This window comes from Pecten maximus, chromosome 17, assembly GCF_902652985.1.
Source record: "Pecten maximus chromosome 17, xPecMax1.1, whole genome shotgun sequence".
NCBI lineage: Eukaryota > Metazoa > Mollusca > Bivalvia > Pectinida > Pectinidae > Pecten > Pecten maximus.
In genome coordinates this window covers 176859-198638 of record NC_047031.1, presented here as the reverse complement: position 1 = coordinate 198638, position 21780 = coordinate 176859, and the positions used below count along the sequence as shown (strand labels likewise).

Genomic DNA, 21780 nt, shown 5'->3' with positions numbered 1-21780 from the left:
AGAAAAATATGCTCACTGAAACCGATATCTTGTCCCTATCCGCTGGTCTAAATCCGAACGCAGATATGATTACGTCACTGTTCAGTGTTTAGAGTACGTCACTGTTCAGTGTTTAGAGTACGTCGCTGTTCAGTGTTTAGAGTACGTCGCTGTTCAGTGTTTAGAGTACGTTACTGTTCAGTGTTTAGAGTACGTCACTGTTCAGTGTTTAGAGTACGTCACTGTTCAGTGTTTAGAGTACGTCACTGTTCGGTGTTTAGATTACGTCACTGTTCAGTATTTAGAGTACGTCACTGTTCGGTGTTTAGATTACGTCACTGTTCAGTATTTAGAGTACATTTTGTACGTCACTGTTCAGTGTTTAGAGTACGTCACTGTTCAGTGTTTAGAGTACGTCACTGTTCAGTGTTTAGAGTACGTCACTGTTCAGTGTTTAGATTACGTCACTGTTCAGTATTTAGAGTACGTCACTGTTCAGTGTTTAGAGTACGTCACTGTTCAGTGTTTAGAGTACGTCACTGTTCAGTGTTTAGAGTACGTCACTGTTCAGTGTTTAGAGTACGTCACTGTTCAGTGTTTAGAGTACGTCACTGTTCAGTGTTTATAGTACGTCACTGTTCAGTGTTTAGAGTACGTCACTGTTCAGTGTTTAGAGTACGTCACTGTTCAGTGTTTAGAGTACGTCACTGTTCAGTGTTTAGAGTATGTCACTGTTCAGTGTTTAGGTTACGATGATTTGTACTGTATCTTTACTGCTATCCCGATATAAACACATGTATACCATCAATATGTATGTAACCAGGCAATGCATGTTACCATACATGTGTAGTTCAACTTTTGTAATTTTACCGAATGCTGTGCTACATCTAACATGTAGTTTGTGCAATATCTTGATCCCCAAGGGACCTGATATTTGTTACAGTTTTTTTTTTATTCAGACCTCCCATATTAGTGTGTATAGAAACGAGGGTGTCATTTTATAAAATTTTAATCTAGGCGGCAAAACAAGTCTTAGAATATGTTATAAATGTGCTTTACGCAATACGGACGGTCCAATACACGTACATATATATATAATGTACATTCAAACGAATTATCATGTCCCTGTGATACACACTACGGATAGTCAAAAAACACGTAGATTATAACGAATTATCATGTCCCTGTGATACACACTACGGATAGTCAAAAAACACGTAGATTATAACGAATTATCATGTCCCTGTGATACACACTACGGATAGTCAAAAAACACGCAGATAATAACGAATTATCATGTCCCTGTGATACACACTACGGATAGTCAAAAAACACGTAGATTATAACGAATTATCATGTCCCTGTGATACACACTACGGATAGTCAAAATACACGTAGATTATAACGAATTATCATGTCCCTGTGATACACACTACGGATAGTCAAAATACACGTAGATTATAACGAATTATCATGTCCCTGTGATACACACTAGGGAAGTTACAATAATCGTTCAAAGTCCCTGTGCCCCACTTTTAGCAGTTGAACAAGTTTTCCTTTTTGAAACTGCTTTGCACTTTTTTCAATAAAGATATAAACGAAATCATTTAGGGTACTGCAACTTTTTATCTAAGACGTAAAACCATACAGTAGGCCGAGATACCTCGGTAGCAATACTTGATTGGCAGTATAAATTTCAGCAGTAAGGGAACCCTAACGTGACGCAGTCAGCCTAACACGAGAGAAATGAGAGAAAATATTTGTTTTGGTCAGATCAGAGACTTGTATATCAGGTATATACGTCAAGTGAATTCCTCTCAAAGCGAAATCGACAAAAGTACGTAGTCTTGACATTAATTTTATAATGTATAACATCAAGTGCTTTATTGAAAGGGTATAGCTCTAATTGAAATGTATTTCCTAATTATTATTTTTTCTGCAATTATCTGTTTAAAGGGTCTAATTAATTCGAAGTTGATAAACATTGCCAATATTTCACAAAAAGTGTCGTAATTTTGTAAACAATCTAATTTCATGTATCACAACGCTTTCCGGAAATCAAATGCATGAAGAAACTATTGAAATCTAACCATTTAGTCCCTTTGAAATGTTTAATGTTATAAAACCTTTTTTTTTTTTTTTATATTTCAAATACATCGGTTACTGTGTAAGTGGAGACAGAGCAGACATCACTGGTAGGGCTATCCCCAACCCTTAGACAACCCTGGCCGTGCTACAGTGTCCACACTTTTTTTAACAGACATATTTATCTAAATATCTTTCAAATCTAAGCCATATAATTCACAATCAGTTACCGTTGTATACACTTTTATGTTTGTTTTTTTTTTAAAGTTTTATCTATCTTATTCATTTTGTATATATATGTGCATGTCTTTTACTATTTTAGTCGGTTAGAGCAGAGACTTGTATATCAGGTATATACGTCTCTGGTTAGAGCAGAGACTTGTATATCAGGTATACGTCTCTGGTTAGAGCTAATGTTAATTTGTTATGATATGTACCGACTATAAATAAAGTTTGAATTGAATTGCATAAGTTGCGTTGCGGAGTACTTTCCCTTGTCAGAACTCTTTTTCGTCTAGAGAGCATAAGTGGTATTGATTTCCTTCTCGCATAAATTGGTGAGTTTCGCCGACTAGAACCAAGAACATTGATGTTTTTGAGTTAAAGGAATGACAGGCAATACCAGGGCGTCCAGGAGTATCTGATTATTGTTCCAAAAAACGGTATGCACAATTAATTTGGATTCATTGTTTGCTTAGATTTGGAAATTGCAGTGGATGCGTTATGTCTCGACTCCATGGAGCCAAGTGAAGCTCGGCCCATGGGATGATGCATACCTTGGTAGCATCACGTAGATTTTTCGCACAATTAATACTTATAAATGTTTATGATATAGTACTTCAGAAGATAATAAAACATACAGAGTTGATTTAATTACGATTTTATAACTTAGGAACTGCTAAATTAATTATGATAATTTACAAATAAAATCTAATATTTTAACCTAAAAACTAGCTGATATAGATACGTATGTATATATATGTATAAATCTTGCACTATTTAAAATTGATGATCGATACATCAGGGTCAGTCACCAGACTATCACTCTCTGTATCAGGTGAAATATGACAAAATATAGTTGTATACTGAGTATATGATGTACTACATAAACGATCGCAAATGTTTTGATAATAGTGAAATGTTTCTTTCATCTATTTGATAGACATGGTTCACACGGGCAATGAGTACAACGTTTCTTCATGAAACAAATAAATCCAATTGTAACAGAGTGCATGATTAGTTTAATCTCTAACTCTACCTCCACTATGGATCAAACCATGGACCTCTGGCGGCTTTCCAGTCTTATGCTCAACTGATCGAGCTAATAAAAAAATCTCTCTAGTCTAGTTGCCAGGTACTGACTGTAGGCCGGTGGTTTTTCTCCGGGTACTCTGGCTTTCCTCCACCTCCAAAAATGGTACATCCTTAAATGACCCTTGCTGTTAACAGGACGTTAAACAAAATAAACCAAAATACTAATAACTCAGGTAAATGTTACTACAACAATGTTAGAGGTTGACACTGTGAGATGATTGACACAATGTAACCACTAGCTTTCCAATGGCGATTTATTTGAAGCTGGCTGTCACATTTTCAAAACTGGGAGTGCAATCACATTTTGTATTTTTTGCATTAATGTGAATCAACAGATAGTTTAAAGAGTGTGTCCTTATCAACTCTTTTGCCAAAACATGGATAGATAATATTTTTTTCTTATTCCAATGTGAAGATGATAGAACTTCACTAAAGAGATAAGAAGAGGTCATGTTTAAATATAAAAACAGAATGTATATATTCTACACGAAAATGAAAACAGAGTTGCTTCCCTTTTCATTACTAGGATTTATTTAGTATTAAAAAATGAATTTGATTGTTGTATTGACCAAAACCAAATATAGGTCAAAGGTCAACTGAGCCATGGACTGCACATGAGAGATTCTTTAATGATACATAATTATTTGCATGTTTTCTGAGAGTGATTGGAGCATTTAAATGGGGTGATTAATGCATTATATATTATCATTTATTTAAATTTGTCAAAATCATAATATGCAGCATGCTTTTACACTTCTCATTTCTTAAGGGGTCACCATCTTGTGTGCCACATTGCCAGCCACTGGCAGAGTTAGTGTTGGGAATCGGTTGGGAAATCATAATCGATAATCGGTTGAAGACAACTTACTAATTATCGATTATGTAATCGGTTGGGACGGTTGCTAAATAGTCCAACATAAGTTACAACTTACATGAATGAAAGTTACAACAGTGAACAGTCATTCTTTCTGTCAACATTCGCTAAAAATGCATAGCAGAACAACAACTGAGCTATGTTTCAGACTCAATTCAGAGAACCCGGAGCAAAAGTGAAATTGACTTCAATTCGCGGAACACCGATTCTAAAACGAAACTAGTTTCGTGCACTTAGTCTAACCTTTGTTGGCATATGACCGCCTGCACAGTTTGCATATCGCCTTGATCATATCCAGATTTTCCCATTCTCTTATTTTATAGAACCCGAAATGGGTCCAAACCCGCGACCAGGCTTTGCCGCCTGGATAGGGATAGATTGGGGCAACCGCGTCCATTTTATTTTACAGCGGAGGTACCTTCGGAAGGTTACACGTTCGGAACATTTTTGTTACTTTCGTTTTCAATGTACCAAATTAAATCTACCGCCGATGGACCAAAACCAACTACGTTACAACCGTTTCATAATAAGGAAATCACAATCGTTTTCAATTAAGAAGAACAGTTCTAAAACTGTTAATAACGTATTTCTTTTTGGGATATAATGTGTTATATTCACTTGATAATAATAGTACATGTAGTTATGTGTGTGTTACCTCCCGTCCTATATAATCGATTATAACCGATAATCGTCCCAACACTAGGCAGAGTTCTCACTGATGTGCTGTACTATCATTATAAACAGAAATAGAATGTTATTTAAAAGAAAATATGTTTGAAAAATGAAATATGTTCAGTCAGTGTTATAATTTTATAACCAGGCATTTATGTTTAATTACAGGTTGTATGGTTATACCATTGCATCATCATGGATAAAGGGAGATAACTCTTTGGGAGGACAGTTTATGTTTTGTGCAACAGTTCTTCCTGTAAAATGAATCAGAGTACAAAATTTTCCTACTCTGGCCAAGGAGCAAGACCAAAGGCATTGACAAACTCGGCTATGTTGTCCTCAAATGCATCCATGGCCACAACAAACACATGTACTGAAGTTTTCATTGATGACCACAAGAGTCGTTCACCTGATGAATCCAGTCACAGCAAAAAGGCTACTGTCCCGAATGGAGATATACATTGTCAGGAGGTCAAAGTTCAAAATGAAAATGAATGTTGTCAAAAGTTACAGCCTAGACAAGGAAATCATGGATATTCAGAGGTTAAAGTTGAATGTTCAAAAGGTCATCCTGAAAAAGATTCTGGATATGGAGACTGGCTTATTCAAGACTTAGAGGTCAAATTTGACACCAGAAATTGTCAGCAAATGACAGAACTGGGCTGTACAGATAATCCATATCATGAAGTCAAAGAACAAGAGGTCAAAGGACAAGAGGTCAAAGGTCCAGTCATAGACTCAGGATTTGAAGATGTTGATGTCTTTTGCTCAAGAACAAACAGTACAGACATTCATGTGGAGAAGATGTCAGTCAGTGATGAATTTCTCAAGGGAATCAATGAGGTTTGTCAAAACAAACATTTTAATGACCATGAACAGTTTCTTCTTAAGAAGTGGCGTGAATCTGGCTTGAAACTGTGGAAAATTCTCCATGAAAGAGAAGAATGTAGCAAAAAGAAAATTAATAATTCAAGTAACTCTGAAAGGTTAATTGGAGTCTGTCATGATACAAATTCTCATCCAACACAACCTTGTACAAATGTCCATAACTCAAAAATGTGTAGTTTGGAAGAACTAGCTTACAAGCAAGCTATAAACCATACTAATCTGGTCCCAAAACATCCAGACAGAGCGTGTTCATCTCACAGCTGTGTTGACTCAGATCTTCAGGAAGGACAGGCAGCGGTTTTAACACTCGAATCGCAGCCTGAATTTTGGACTCTTACTGACAAAGAACATGTTTTAAATTCTAATCCAGAAGACCTTGTTCAAAAATCAAGATTTATGGAGAGCTTCAATATTCAGTCAAGCAAAGAACCTGTAGAATCTGTAGCTGAAGTGGCCAGTGAAGACACGTCTGGATGTAACTCTGTATTGAAACTCTGTGACATTGTGGATGTTCCCGCATTGAAGGAAGAAAATTACCATAAAAACCAGTCTGCAGGTCCTAAGTCCTTAAATTTTAACTCTGAACTCTGGAATGATCCTGTATCTACTGTTGTAGAGAAAGGTCAGGAAGACAAACTTTTACTTGTAACCAAATCTGGCCATTTTCCTCACATTCCGTTTTTCTGTGCTGGTCCTGACTCGTGCTGCTCAGATCTCCTGTGGCGTGAACCGGGTTTGGATTTAAATCAAAGACCCTGTAAACCTGTCCAAAATCAAAATGTTACAGCTAAGACCACCATCAAAAACACATTACCACGATCTGAGGAGGTGGGAAAACCAGCCGAGGATTTTATAAATGTACACAACACATCGGGTACAGAACAGGGAGTATTAAGTCCCCAACACATGTGTAGATGGTCGAACATTGTCAGAGGGGATGGTATTCTCGGTACACAGTTACAAGACCAGTTACTACTACATGATGAAGAAAATAATAGCGACAGCTATGAGGAGTCTATAGATCTAGAGTTTAATGATAATTCTCGTCCCATTGTTCAAACTTCACTTCAGGCAGAGAGTAATACTAGACCAGCTGTTTCACCATTAAACAATCAGTGTAATTTTAGAGAGCATCTGTTAAAATCACTAGACCAGCATCAATCTCCGACATTGTCGTCTGATTCAGCCACAACTGATCTGGACAGAAGCTCCACCAATGACTGGGCTGACGCAGACTCGAGTGACGTCAACGCTCGGTACGGACAAAGTAAGAGGAACAGTTGTCCCAATCCAGGATACAGTCGTGATTCCTGTATGTCAAAGTCATGCGCAAGATACTCGCCAAAGAGATACAGAAAGAAAACACATTCAAGGTCAAGGTCAATGGAACATGAGGTCGTCATGGATCTTATTCGAAATCGTGTAATGGCAGGAAACGGAATCGACTCTGATTCAACAGAAGAGTCCTCAGTTGGAAAAAATGCACTTATAGCTAAAGGTCAAGGTCACCAAGCAGATTGTAAAGGTCATACATTACAGGCAGAAGTTTCAGAACATTTCATTGACCTTGACACAGATAGCCATGAGAATCCCACCATGGACAGCTGTTCAGAAAGTAGCCAATCAGCGGACAGTCATTGTTATACCGGATGTGGGCCTGCCACCGGTATACTAGGCCTGAGATACGCCATCCCGTACCTGTCAGAAAGACTCAAGATGAGTTTGGCAAAAAGGATTGAATCTGGAAACTCGGGCAAGCAAACATCACAAAAACATCGACAAAAGAGCCCCGAGGACATTAGCAGACTTGAAGCAGGTATCCAAAGTGATCCAGGATGTTCAACGCATACACAGCAGGCCCTGAATGACCTTGACCAATGCGGAGAGTGCAACATTAAGTCCCTAGAACACGGACTCCGTCGCAATGTTTCCAATATGTGTGAAACTAACGTTCTGCCCCTGTCAGATAGGGAAGGAATTGTGGGTAAACTCTGGGGACTCAAAGACTGTCACCTTAATGGCCAACATTCCAATATCTCAAATAACATTCCAAATAAATTCCAGACTCAAGAGCCATATTTTCTAGGTCAAGGTCATGCTGTGGTTAAAGATAGATATTTGAAGGGAAAATGTGTTTGTCCTATCTCCAATGATGATTGTAGCCACGATGAAATTTCTCAAACGGACGAAAGTGAAGGCCTTGAGATCTCTCATTCCTTTCAATATATAGACATATCTGATGGTGAAATGGACACTTTCGATCATTCCCAGTTACAAACTGATCTTGTAACGGATTCAGATTCACTTAAACAAACACAGGTTTCCAAGCTGTATACAGATAGTGTATCATGTGATGATATATGCAACTCTCTAAAATCTCAGACCAACCTTCCTGGTAAATCTCACTCGTCCCATCAGAGTTATGTCCCTTTAGGAGAATTCTCCCAATCCGCACTACATCCCAGCGAAACAACACAGCAACCTAGTCAAATACCTCTTCATAGTTACACCTCTTGTGTCCTAGAATCTAATCCTTGTAAAACGGAACTCTCAGAATCTCTCAACCAAATTAGTTTTCTTCCTTGTGAGGAAATCTCTGAATCTCTGAAGCTGATTGGACAAGGTGAGGACACAGAGAATTGTAGCTGTGCTGAAACAGGATTTCTCTCCACGGACGGTATAGACCTGGAGGATGTGGAGGAAAGTCGCACCGATCTACAGTTCTTGTCTATTGAGCAAGATACGTCTGACTGTAGCTCCATCCACTCCGATACAGACAGGGTAAGATCTGTGTCATATTTATGTCATAGTCTACACGACACGCTTATACATTATAGATTTACCTTGATATACATAACAACACTCTTATACAATTATAGATTTAACCTTGATATACATAACAACACTCTGATACAATTATAGATTTAACCTTGATATACATAACAACACTCTGATACAATTATAGATTACCTTGAACAAATAGTTAAACATAAAAATCTAACAAATAATTAACCCTTTAAATTCATCCCCCAAAAAAAAGATTTTAAAAATAAAAAAACCCTTAACCATTTAGAATTTGATTCACAAAACCGGCAATTAAATTAACTTGATTTAAAAATCATAAATTAAATTTTTCTAAACATTAATTATTAATATTTAAGTTTCCCCAAACAACCTAACCCCAAATTTATAATTAAAACCATAACAAATAAAACACCTTGTTAAGATTTCCTTTGTAAAAAAACCCGTCCAATTAATCTTCTATAAACTAATCTGCAAGAAATTTAATGAATACAAAATTTATACTTTAATAAAAATTTTCAAAACTTAAAATTTTTTAACAACAAGGGTTTTTTTTCCTTACGTATCACCTATACAAAAGATTTGTTTAAAACAACATTTTTAAAATTTTAACCTTATTAACCACCTTTAAAAATTTAATTTACCTTGATATAAAACAACACATAAAATAATTATCCAAAAACACCTTCATATAATTTAACTTGATATACATAAACACTCTTACAATAATTTCCTTTACATAAAAATCTTTTTAAAATTTAATTGAAAATAAAACCCCAAATTATTTAAATTTACCTTGATATAAACCGATAATTAAATTTCCGATTCATAAAAAGATACAATTTTGATTAAACTAACCCCCCTTATAAATTTAGATTTAATGATTACATAACAACACTCTATCAATTATAACCTTGAATACAAACACACTCTGACAATTAAGTTTAACCTTGATATCCCAAAACACCCTTACAATTATAATTACTTAACAAAAAAACCCTATAAATTATAGAATCTTGTTAAAACTAAAACATTTAAATTTAATTTAAATATACATAAAACACTCTGATAAAATTTAAATAATTTAACCTTGAAACTAAAACATTATAATTTACTTTAATATAAAAACCCCCTTGATAAAATTAATTTAAAACCGTTATAACTAACAACACTCTTATACAATTATAGATTACTTGATATACATAACAACACTCTGATACAATTATAGATTACCTTGATATACATAACGACACTCTGATACAATTATAGATTTAACCTTGATATACATAACAACACTCTGATACAATTATAGATCTTGATATACATAACAACACTCTGATACAATTATAGATTTAACCTTGATATACATAACAACACTCTGATACAATTATAGATCTTGATATACATAACAACACTCTGATACAATTATAGATTTACCTTGATATACATAACAACACTCTGATACAATTATAGATTTACCTTGATATACATAACAACACTCTGATACAATTATAGATCTTGATATACATAACAACACTCTGATACAATTATAGATTTAACCTTGATATACATAACAACACTCTGATACAATTATAGATTTACCTTGATATACATAACAACACTCTGATACAATTATAGATTACCTTGATATAAAACACACTTAATACAATTAAAAATTTAACCTTGATATACATAAACAAAAATTTCAATTTTTTAACAAAACACCTTAACTTATAATTTCCTTGATATACTAACAACACCTTATCAATTAATTTTTACCTAAAACTCACTCTTGAATACAAAATTGATAAATAAATTATCCATAAAAAAACCCTTTGATAATATATTAACCTTGATACTTAAATTTAACCTTATATATTTAAAACAACCCAAATTTTCTTATTATACAAAAACCCGATACAATTAAAATTTTATACAAAACCCCATACAATTATAGTTTAAATCCCATAACAACACTCTGACAATTATGATCTTAAATACCATAAAACACTCTACAATTATAGATTTAACCTTATAAAAAAAACCCTCATTATAAATTTATCCCTTAATACTAAAAACTTTATACATAAATTTAAATTTAATCCCATCTAAAAATTAATTATAACCTTGATATACATAACAACTTTTATACAAAAATTTTAACTTAAAAACAACCCTGATACAATTAATTTAATTATAACATAACAACACTCTTACAATTTAATTTACTTTTCCCAAAAACACCTTATACAATTAAGATAATAAAAAAACCACTCTGATACAATTATAGATTTACCTTGAATACATAACCTATACCTTTATATTGATAAAAACCAAACTCAAAAATTTATTTAACTTAAACTTAAAACCTTATAAATTAAATTTTAATATAACTTAACATTAAAATTTTAATTTTAACCAAATTTTTAAAAAAACTTAATAACAAATTTATAAATTAAAATAACAACACTTAACAATGAAATTTTAAATTGAATACAAAAAACATTTAAAATTTAAATTACCTTAAACAAACACCTATACTTATAGATTTAACTATAACAAAACACAATTATTATAAATATAAAAACCTTGAAAAAACCTAAATTATAAATAAAATTGTTTTAAATAAAACCTAAAAGAAAAATTTTTAAAATTAATTACATAACAACCTCTGATACAATAAAGATTTTATACAAAACAACCCAACACTTTAGATTTAATTATAACATAACACACTCTTAAAAATTATAGATTTTTTAACAAACACCTCTATAAATTATGATTTTTTAATAACTACAACACTTGAAATTTAAACAAAACATAAATCTAAAATTAAAAAACTCTGTATAATAAATAATTTATAACAACTTTATACATTATAGATTAAACTAAACTAACAATTAAAATTTAACCTTGATATACATAAAAACCCTCAAATAATTTAAGATTTCCTTGAATACATAAAAACACTCTATAAATTATATTCCCCTTATATACTAACACTTTTAAATTATAGATTTACCTATATACATAAAACACTTACATTTAATTAACCTTGATAACTAAACATTAACTTATGACAATATAAATTTAACATTAAATAAAAACCCCCAAACTTATAAATTTAACTTATAAACACAATCAAAATATAGATTACCTTGATAACAAAAAAATCATTATAAATTAACCTTGTTATAAAACAACATTTAAATTTTAAATTTAACCTTGAATTACAAAACACCTTTTAAAAAAATTAATAGATTAAAAAATAAAAACCTATAAATAAAAATTTCCCTTATAAAAACCCTGAATTATAATTAATTTATCAATAAAAACCTTGATAACTATTATAATTTAAACCTTATATAAACAACATTTACCCAAATTTATAAAATTTAAAAATAAAAACCCAAATTTAAAATTTATTTTTTACCTTAATACATAACCCCTTATACAAATAACCTTGAATAATAAACTCTTAAAATTTAAACCTTGAATACTAAAACCCCTTTATACATAATAGTTTAAACTTGTATCATACCAACCCTACAATTATGTTTTAAACCCTTTATACAAAAAACCCTTTATAAATTATAATTTTAACTAAAATTATACAATAAATTTTAAACTTTTATAATAACCTGATAAATAAATTTAATTATTAATACAAACCTATATACATTAAATTTTAACCCTGATTAATAACAACCTTATAAAATTATTTAAAAAAAACTCTGATAAAATTTATAATTTAACCTTTTTACTAACAACACTTTTATCCAATTAAATAGTTTAATAAACAAAAAAATTAAATCTTTTAACTTATAAAACACTATTACAATTTATAAATAATTTTAAAACCCTAAAACTTTAAAATTTAAATTAAACCTTGATATACATAACAACATTAAAATAGATTTAACCTTATAAAACACACTCTGAAAAATTAAAATTTAAACCTTAAACATAAAACACTTATAAATTAATTAAACCTTAAAAACATAAAACCTTATACTAAATTTAACCTTATAAAAATACAAATCTGTTTACAATATGATTTTAAAAAAACCTCATTCTATTAAAATAACCTTATATACAAAAACTTTTAACATTATTTTAACCTTATTACATAAAACCTGATAAATTATAGATTTAACCTTGATATACATAACAACACTCTGATACAATTATAGATTTACCTTGATATACATAACAACACTCTGATACAATTATAGATTAACCTTGATATACATAACAACACTCTTATACAATTATAGATTTAACCTTGATATACATAACAACACTCTGATACAATTATAGATTAACCTTGATATACATAACAACACTCTGATACAATTATAGATTTAACCTTGATATACATAACAACACTCTTATACAATTATAGATTTAACCTTGATATACATAACAACACTCTGATACAATTATAGATTTAACCTTGATATACATAACAACACTCTGATACCAATTATAGATTACCTTGATACATAACAACACTCTGATACAATTATAGATTTAACCTTGATATACATAACAACACTCTGATACAATTATAGATTTAACCTTGATATACATAACAACACTCTGATACAATTATAGATTTACCTTGATATACATAACAACACTCTTATACAATTATAGATTAACCTTGATATACATAACAACACTCTGATACAATTATAGATTAACCTTGATATACATAACAACACTCTGATACAATTATAGATCTTGATATACATAACAACACTCTTATACAATTATAGATTTAACCTTGATATACATAACAACACTCTGATACAATTATAGATCTTGATATACATAACAACACTCTGATACAATTATAGATTTAACCTTGATATACATAACAACACTCTTATACAATTATAGATACTTTGATATACATAACAACACTCTGATACAATTATAGATTTAACCTTGATATACATAACAACACTCTGATACAATTATAGATCTTGATATACATAACAACACTCTGATACAATTATAGATCTTGATATACATAACAACACTCTGATACAATTATAGATTTAACCTTGATATACATAACAACACTCTGATACAATTATAGATTTAACCTTGATATACATAACAACACTCTGATACAATTATAGATCTTGATATACATAACAACACTCTGATACAATTATAGATTTAACCTTGATATACATAACAACACTCTGATACAATTATAGATTAACCTTGATATACATAACAACACTCTGATACAATTATAGATTTAACCTTGATATACATAACAACACTCTGATACAATTATAGATTTAACCTTGATATACATAACAACACTCTGATACAATTATAGATTACTTGATATACATAACAACACTCTGATACAATTATAGATTACCTTGATATACATAACAACACTCTGATACAATTATAGATTTAACCTTGATATACATAACAACACTCTGATACAATTATAGATTTAACCTTGATATACATAACAACACTCTGATACAATTATAGATTTACCTTGATATACATAACAACACTCTGATACAATTATAGATTTAACCTTGATATACATAACAACACTCTTATACAATTATAGATCTTGATATACATAACAACACTCTGATACAATTATAGATTTAACCTTGATATACATAACAACACTCTTATACAATTATAGATTTAACCTTGATATACATAACAACACTCTGATACAATTATAGATTTACCTTGATATACATAACAACACTCTTATACAATTATAGATTTACCTTGATATACATAACAACACTCTGATACAATTATAGATTTAACCTTGATATACATAACAACACTCTGATACAATTATAGATTTAACCTTGATATACATAACAACACTCTGATACAATTATAGATTTACCTTGATATACATAACAACACTCTGATACAATTATAGATTTAACCTTGATATACATAACAACACTCTGATACAATTATAGATTTAACCTTGATATACATAACAACACTCTGATACAATTATAGATTTACCTTGATATACATAACAACACTCTGATACAATTATAGATTTAACCTTGATATACATAACAACACTCTGATACAATTATAGATTTAACCTTGATATACATAACAACACTCTGATACAATTATAGATTTAACCTTGATATACATAACGACACTCTGATACAATTATAGATCTTGATATACATAACAACACTCTGATACAATTATAGATTTAACCTTGATATACATAACGACACTCTGATACAATTATAGATTTAACCTTGATATACATAACAACACTCTGATACAATTATAGATCTTGATATACATAACAACACTCTGATACAATTATAGATTTAACCTTGATATACATAACAACACTCTGATACAATTATAGATTTAACCTTGATATACATAACAACACTCTGATACAATTATAGATTTAACCTTGATATACATAACAACACTCTGATACAATTATAGATCTTGATATACATAAAGACACTCTTATACAATTATAGATTTAACCTTGATATACATAACAACACTCTGATACAATTATAGATTTAACCTTGATATACATAACAACACTCTGATACAATTATAGATTTAACCTTGATATACATAACAACACTCTGATACAATTATAGATTTAACCTTGATATACATAACAACACTCTGATACAATTATAGATTTAACCTTGATATACATAACAACACTCTTATACAATTATAGATTTAACCTTGATATACATAACAACACTCTGATACAATTATAGATTTACCTTGATATACATAACAACACTCTTATACAATTATAGATTTAACCTTGATATACATAACAACACTCTGATACAATTATAGATCTTGATATACATAACAACACTCTGATACAATTATAGATTTAACCTTGATATACATAACAACACTCTGATACAATTATAGATTTAACCTTGATATACATAACAACACTCTGATACAATTATAGATTTACCTTGATATACATAACAACACTCTGATACAATTATAGATTTAACCTTGATATACATAACAACACTCTGATACAATTATAGATTAACCTTGATATACATAACAACACTCTGATACAATTATAGATTTACCTTGATATACATAACAACACTCTGATACAATTATAGATTTAACCTTGATATACATAACAACACTCTGATACAATTATAGATTTAACCTTGATATACATAACAACACTCTGATACAATTATAGATTTAACCTTGATATACATAACAACACTCTGATACAATTATAGATCTTGATATACATAACAACACTCTGATACAATTATAGATTTAACCTTGATATACATAACGACACTCTGATACAATTATAGATTTAACCTTGATATACATAACAACACTCTGATACAATTATAGATCTTGATATACATAACAACACTCTGATACAATTATAGATTTAACCTTGATATACATAACAACACTCTGATACAATTATAGATTTACCTTGATATACATAACAACACTCTGATACAATTATAGATTTAACCTTGATATACATAACAACACTCTGATACAATTATAGATCTTGATATACATAAAGACACTCTTATACAATTATAGATTTAACCTTGATATACATAACAACACTTACACAATTATAGATTTAACCTTGATATACATAACAACACTCTGATACAATTATAGATTTACCTTGATATACATAACAACACTCTGATACAATTATAGATTTAACCTTGATATACATAACAACACTCTGATACAATTATAGATCTTGATATACATAACAACACTCTGATACAATTATAGATCTTGATATACATAACAACACTCTGATACAATTATAGATTTAACCTTGATATACATAACAACACTCTGATACAATTATAGATTTAACCTTGATATACATAACAACACTCTGATACAATTATAGATTTACCTTGATATACATAACAACACTCTGATACAATTATAGATTTAACCTTGATATACATAACAACACTCTTATACAATTATAGATTTAACCTTGATATACATAACAACACTCTGATACAATTATAGATTTAACCTTGATATACATAACAACACTCTGATACAATTATAGATTTAACCTTGATATACATAACAACACTCTGATACAATTATAGATTTAACCTTGATATACATAACACTCTTATACAATTATAGATTTACCTTGATATACATAACAACACTCTGATACAATTATAGATTTAACCTTGATATACATAACAACACTCTGATACAATTATAGATTAACCTTGATATACATAACAACACTCTGATACAATTATAGATTTACCTTGATATACATAACAACACTCTGATACAATTATAGATTTAACCTTGATATACATAACAACACTCTGATACAATTATAGATTTAACCTTGATATACATAACAACACTCTGATACAATTATAGATTTACCTTGATATACATAACAACACTCTGATACAATTATAGATTTAACCTTGATATACATAACAACACTCTGATACAATTATAGATTTAACCTTGATGTACATAACAACACTCTGATACAATTATAGATTTAACCTTGATATACATAACGACACTCTGATACAATTATAGATCTTGATATACATAACAACACTCTGATACAATTATAGATTTAACCTTGATATACATAACGACACTCTGATACAATTATAGATTTAACCTTGATATACATAACAACACTCTGATACAATTATAGATCTTGATATACATAACAACACTCTGATACAATTATAGATTTAACCTTGATATACATAACAACACTCTGATACAATTATAGATTTAACCTTGATATACATAACAACACTCTGATACAATTATAGATTTAACCTTGATATACATAACAACACTCTGATACAATTATAGATCTTGATATACATAAAGACACTCTTATACAATTATAGATTTAACCTTGATATACATAACAACACTTATACAATTATAGATTTAACCTTGATATACATAACAACACTCTGATACAATTATAGATTTAACCTTGATATACATAACAACACTCTGATACAATTATAGATTTAACCTTGATATACATAACAACACTCTGATACAATTATAGATTTAACCTTGATATACATAACAACACTCTTATACAATTATAGATTAACCTTGATATACATAACAACACTCTGATACAATTATAGATCTTGATATACATAACAACACTCTTATACAATTATAGATTTAACCTTGATATACATAACAACACTCTGATACAATTATAGATCTTGATATACATAACAACACTCTGATACAATTATAGATTTAACCTTGATATACATAACAACACTCTTATACAATGATAGATTTAACCTTGATATACATAACAACACTCTGATACAATTATAGATTTAACCTTGATATACATAACAACACTCTGATACAATTATAGATCTTGATATACATAACAACACTCTGATACAATTATAGATTTACCTTGATATACATAACAACACTCTGATACAATTATAGATCTTGATATACATAACAACACTCTGATACAATTATAGATTTAACCTTGATATACATAACAACACTCTTATACAATTATAGATTTAACCTTGATATACATAACAACACTCTTATACAATTATAGATTTAACCTTGATATACATAACAACACTCTGATACAATTATAGATTTAACCTTGATATACATAACAACACTCTGATACAATTATAGATCTTGATATACATAACAACACTCTTATACAATTATAGATTTAACCTTGATATACATAACAACACTCTGATACAATTATAGATATTGATATACATAACAACACTCTGATACAATTATAGATTTAACCTTGATATACATAACAACACTCTGATACAATTATAGATTTAACCTTGATATACATAACAACACTCTGATACAATTATAGATATTGATATACATAACAACACTCTTATACAATTATAGATATTGATATACATAACAACACTCTGATACAATTATAGATCTTGATATACATAACAACACTCTGATACAATTATAGATTTAACCTTGATATACATAACAACACTCTTATACAATTATAGATTTAACCTTGATATACATAACAACACTCTGATACAATTATAGATTTAACCTTGATATACATAACAACACTCTGATACAATTATAGATCTTGATATACATAACAACACTCTTATACAATTATAGATCTTGATATACATAACAACACTCTTATACAATTATAGATTTAACCTTGATATACATAACAACACTCTGATACAATTATAGATTTAACCTTGATATACATAACAACACTCTGATACAATTATAGATTTAACCTTGATATACATAACAACACGCTTATACAATTATAGATTTAACCTTGATATACATAACAACACTCTGATACAATTATAGATTTAACCTTGATATACATAACAACACTCTGATACAATTATAGATCTTGATATACATAACAACACTCTTATACAATTATAGATTTAACCTTGATATACATAACAACACTCTGATACAATTATAGATCTTGGTAACCTTGATATACATAACAACACTCTTATACAATTATAGATCTTGATATACATAACAACACTCTGATACAATTATAGATTTAACCTTGATATACATAACAACACTGTTATACAATTATAGATTTAACCTTGATATACATAACAACACTCTGATACAATTATAGATTTAACCTTGATATACATAACAACACTCTGATACAATTATAGATCTTGATATACATAACAACACTCTTATACAATTATAGATTTAACCTTGATATACATAACAACACTCTGATACAATTATAGATATTGATATACATAACAACACTCTGATACAATTATAGATTTAACCTTGATATACATAACAACACTCTGATACAATTATAGATTTAACCTTGATATACATAACAACACTCTGATACAATTATAGATCTTGATATACATAACAACACTCTTATACAATTATAGATATTGATATACATAACAACACTCTGATACAATTATAGATTTACCTTGATATACATAACAACACTCTGATACAATTATAGATTAACCTTGATATACATAACAACACTCTTATACAATTATAGATTTAACCTTGATATACATAACAACACTCTGATACAATTATAGATTTAACCTTGATATACATAACAACACTCTGATACAATTATAGATCTTGATATACATAACAACACTCTTATACAATTATAGATCTTGATATACATAACAACACTCTTATACAATTATAGATTTAACCTTGATATACATAACAACACTCTGATACAATTATAGATTTAACCTTGATATACATAACAACACTCTGATACAATTATAGATTTAACCTTGATATACATAACAACACGCTTATACAATTATAGATCTTGATATACATAACAACACTCTGATACAATTATAGATTTAACCTTGATATACATAACAACACTCTGATACAATTATAGATCTTGATATACATAACAACACTCTTATACAATTATAGATTTAACCTTGATATACATAACAACACTCTGATACAATTATAGATCTTGGTAACCTTGATATACATAACAACACTCTTATACAATTATAGATCTTGATATACATAACAACACTCTGATACAATTATAGATTTAACCTTGATATACATAACAACACTCTTATACAATTATAGATTTAACCTTGATATACATAACAACACTCTGATACAATTATAGATCTTGATATACATAACAACACTCTTATACAATTATAGATTTAACCTTGATATACATAACAACACTCTGATACAATTATAGATCTAACCTTGATATACATAACAACACTCTGATACAATTATAGATTTAACCTTGATATACATAACAACACTCTGATACAATTATAGATTTAACCTTGATATACATAACAACACTCTGATACAATTATAGATTTAACCTTGATATACATAACAACACTCTGATACAATTATAGATTTAACCTTGATATACATAACAACACTCTGATACAATTATAGATTTACCTTGATATACATAACAACACTCTGATACAATTATAGATCTTGATATACATAACAACACTCTGATACAATTATAGATTTAACCTTGATATACATAACAACACTCTTATACAATTATAGATCTTGATATACATAACAACACTCTGATACAATTATAGATTTAACCTTGATATACATAACAACACTCTGATACAATTATAGATTTAACCTTGATATACATAACAACACTCTGATACAATTATAGATTTAACCTTGATATACATAACAACACTCTTATACAATTATAGATTTAACCTTGATATACATAACAACACTCTTATACAATTATAGATTTAACCTTGATATACATAACAACACTCTGATACAATTATAGATTTAACCTTGATATACATAACAACACTCTGATACAATTATAGATTTAACCTTGATATACATAACAACACTCTTATACAATTATAGATTTAACCTTGATATACATAACAACACTCTGATACAATTATAGATTTAACCTTGATATACATAACAACACTCTGATACAATTATAGATCTTGATATACATAACAACACTCTGATACAATTATAGATCTTGATATACATAACAACACTCTGATACAATTATAGATTTAACCTTGATATACATAACAACACTCTGATACAATTATAGATCTTGGTAACCTTGATATACATAACGACACGCTCATACAATTATAGATCTTGATATACATAACAACACTCTTATACAATTATAGATTTAACCTTGATATACATAACAACACTCTGATACAATTATAGATTTAACCTTGATATACATAACAACACGCTTATACAATTATAGATCTTGATATACATAACAACACGCTTATACAATTATAGATCTTGATATACATAACGACACTCTGATACAATTATAGATCTTGGTAACCTTGATATACATAACGACACGCTCATACAATTATAGATCTTGATATACATAACAACACTCTTATACAATTATAGATTTAACCTTGATATACATAACAACACTCTGATACAATTATAGATTTAACCTTGATATACATAACAACACGCTTATACAATTATAGATC

The 21780-nt window shown here is 29.4% G+C and overlaps 1 protein-coding gene across 1 annotated transcript in view; it reads left to right on the top strand.

Moving 5' to 3' along the window:
* Nucleotides 1–2563: 2563 nt before the first annotated feature.
* LOC117315834 overlaps nucleotides 2564–21780 on the top strand; it is a 36321-nt gene continuing 17104 nt past the window's right edge. The window contains exons 1-2 of the mRNA XM_033870237.1: nucleotides 2564–2726; nucleotides 5093–8593. Coding sequence (XP_033726128.1) covers nucleotides 5186–8593 — 3408 coding nt within the window. The 5' untranslated portion in view covers nucleotides 2564–2726; nucleotides 5093–5185. The remainder of the gene's footprint in view (nucleotides 2727–5092; nucleotides 8594–21780) is intronic.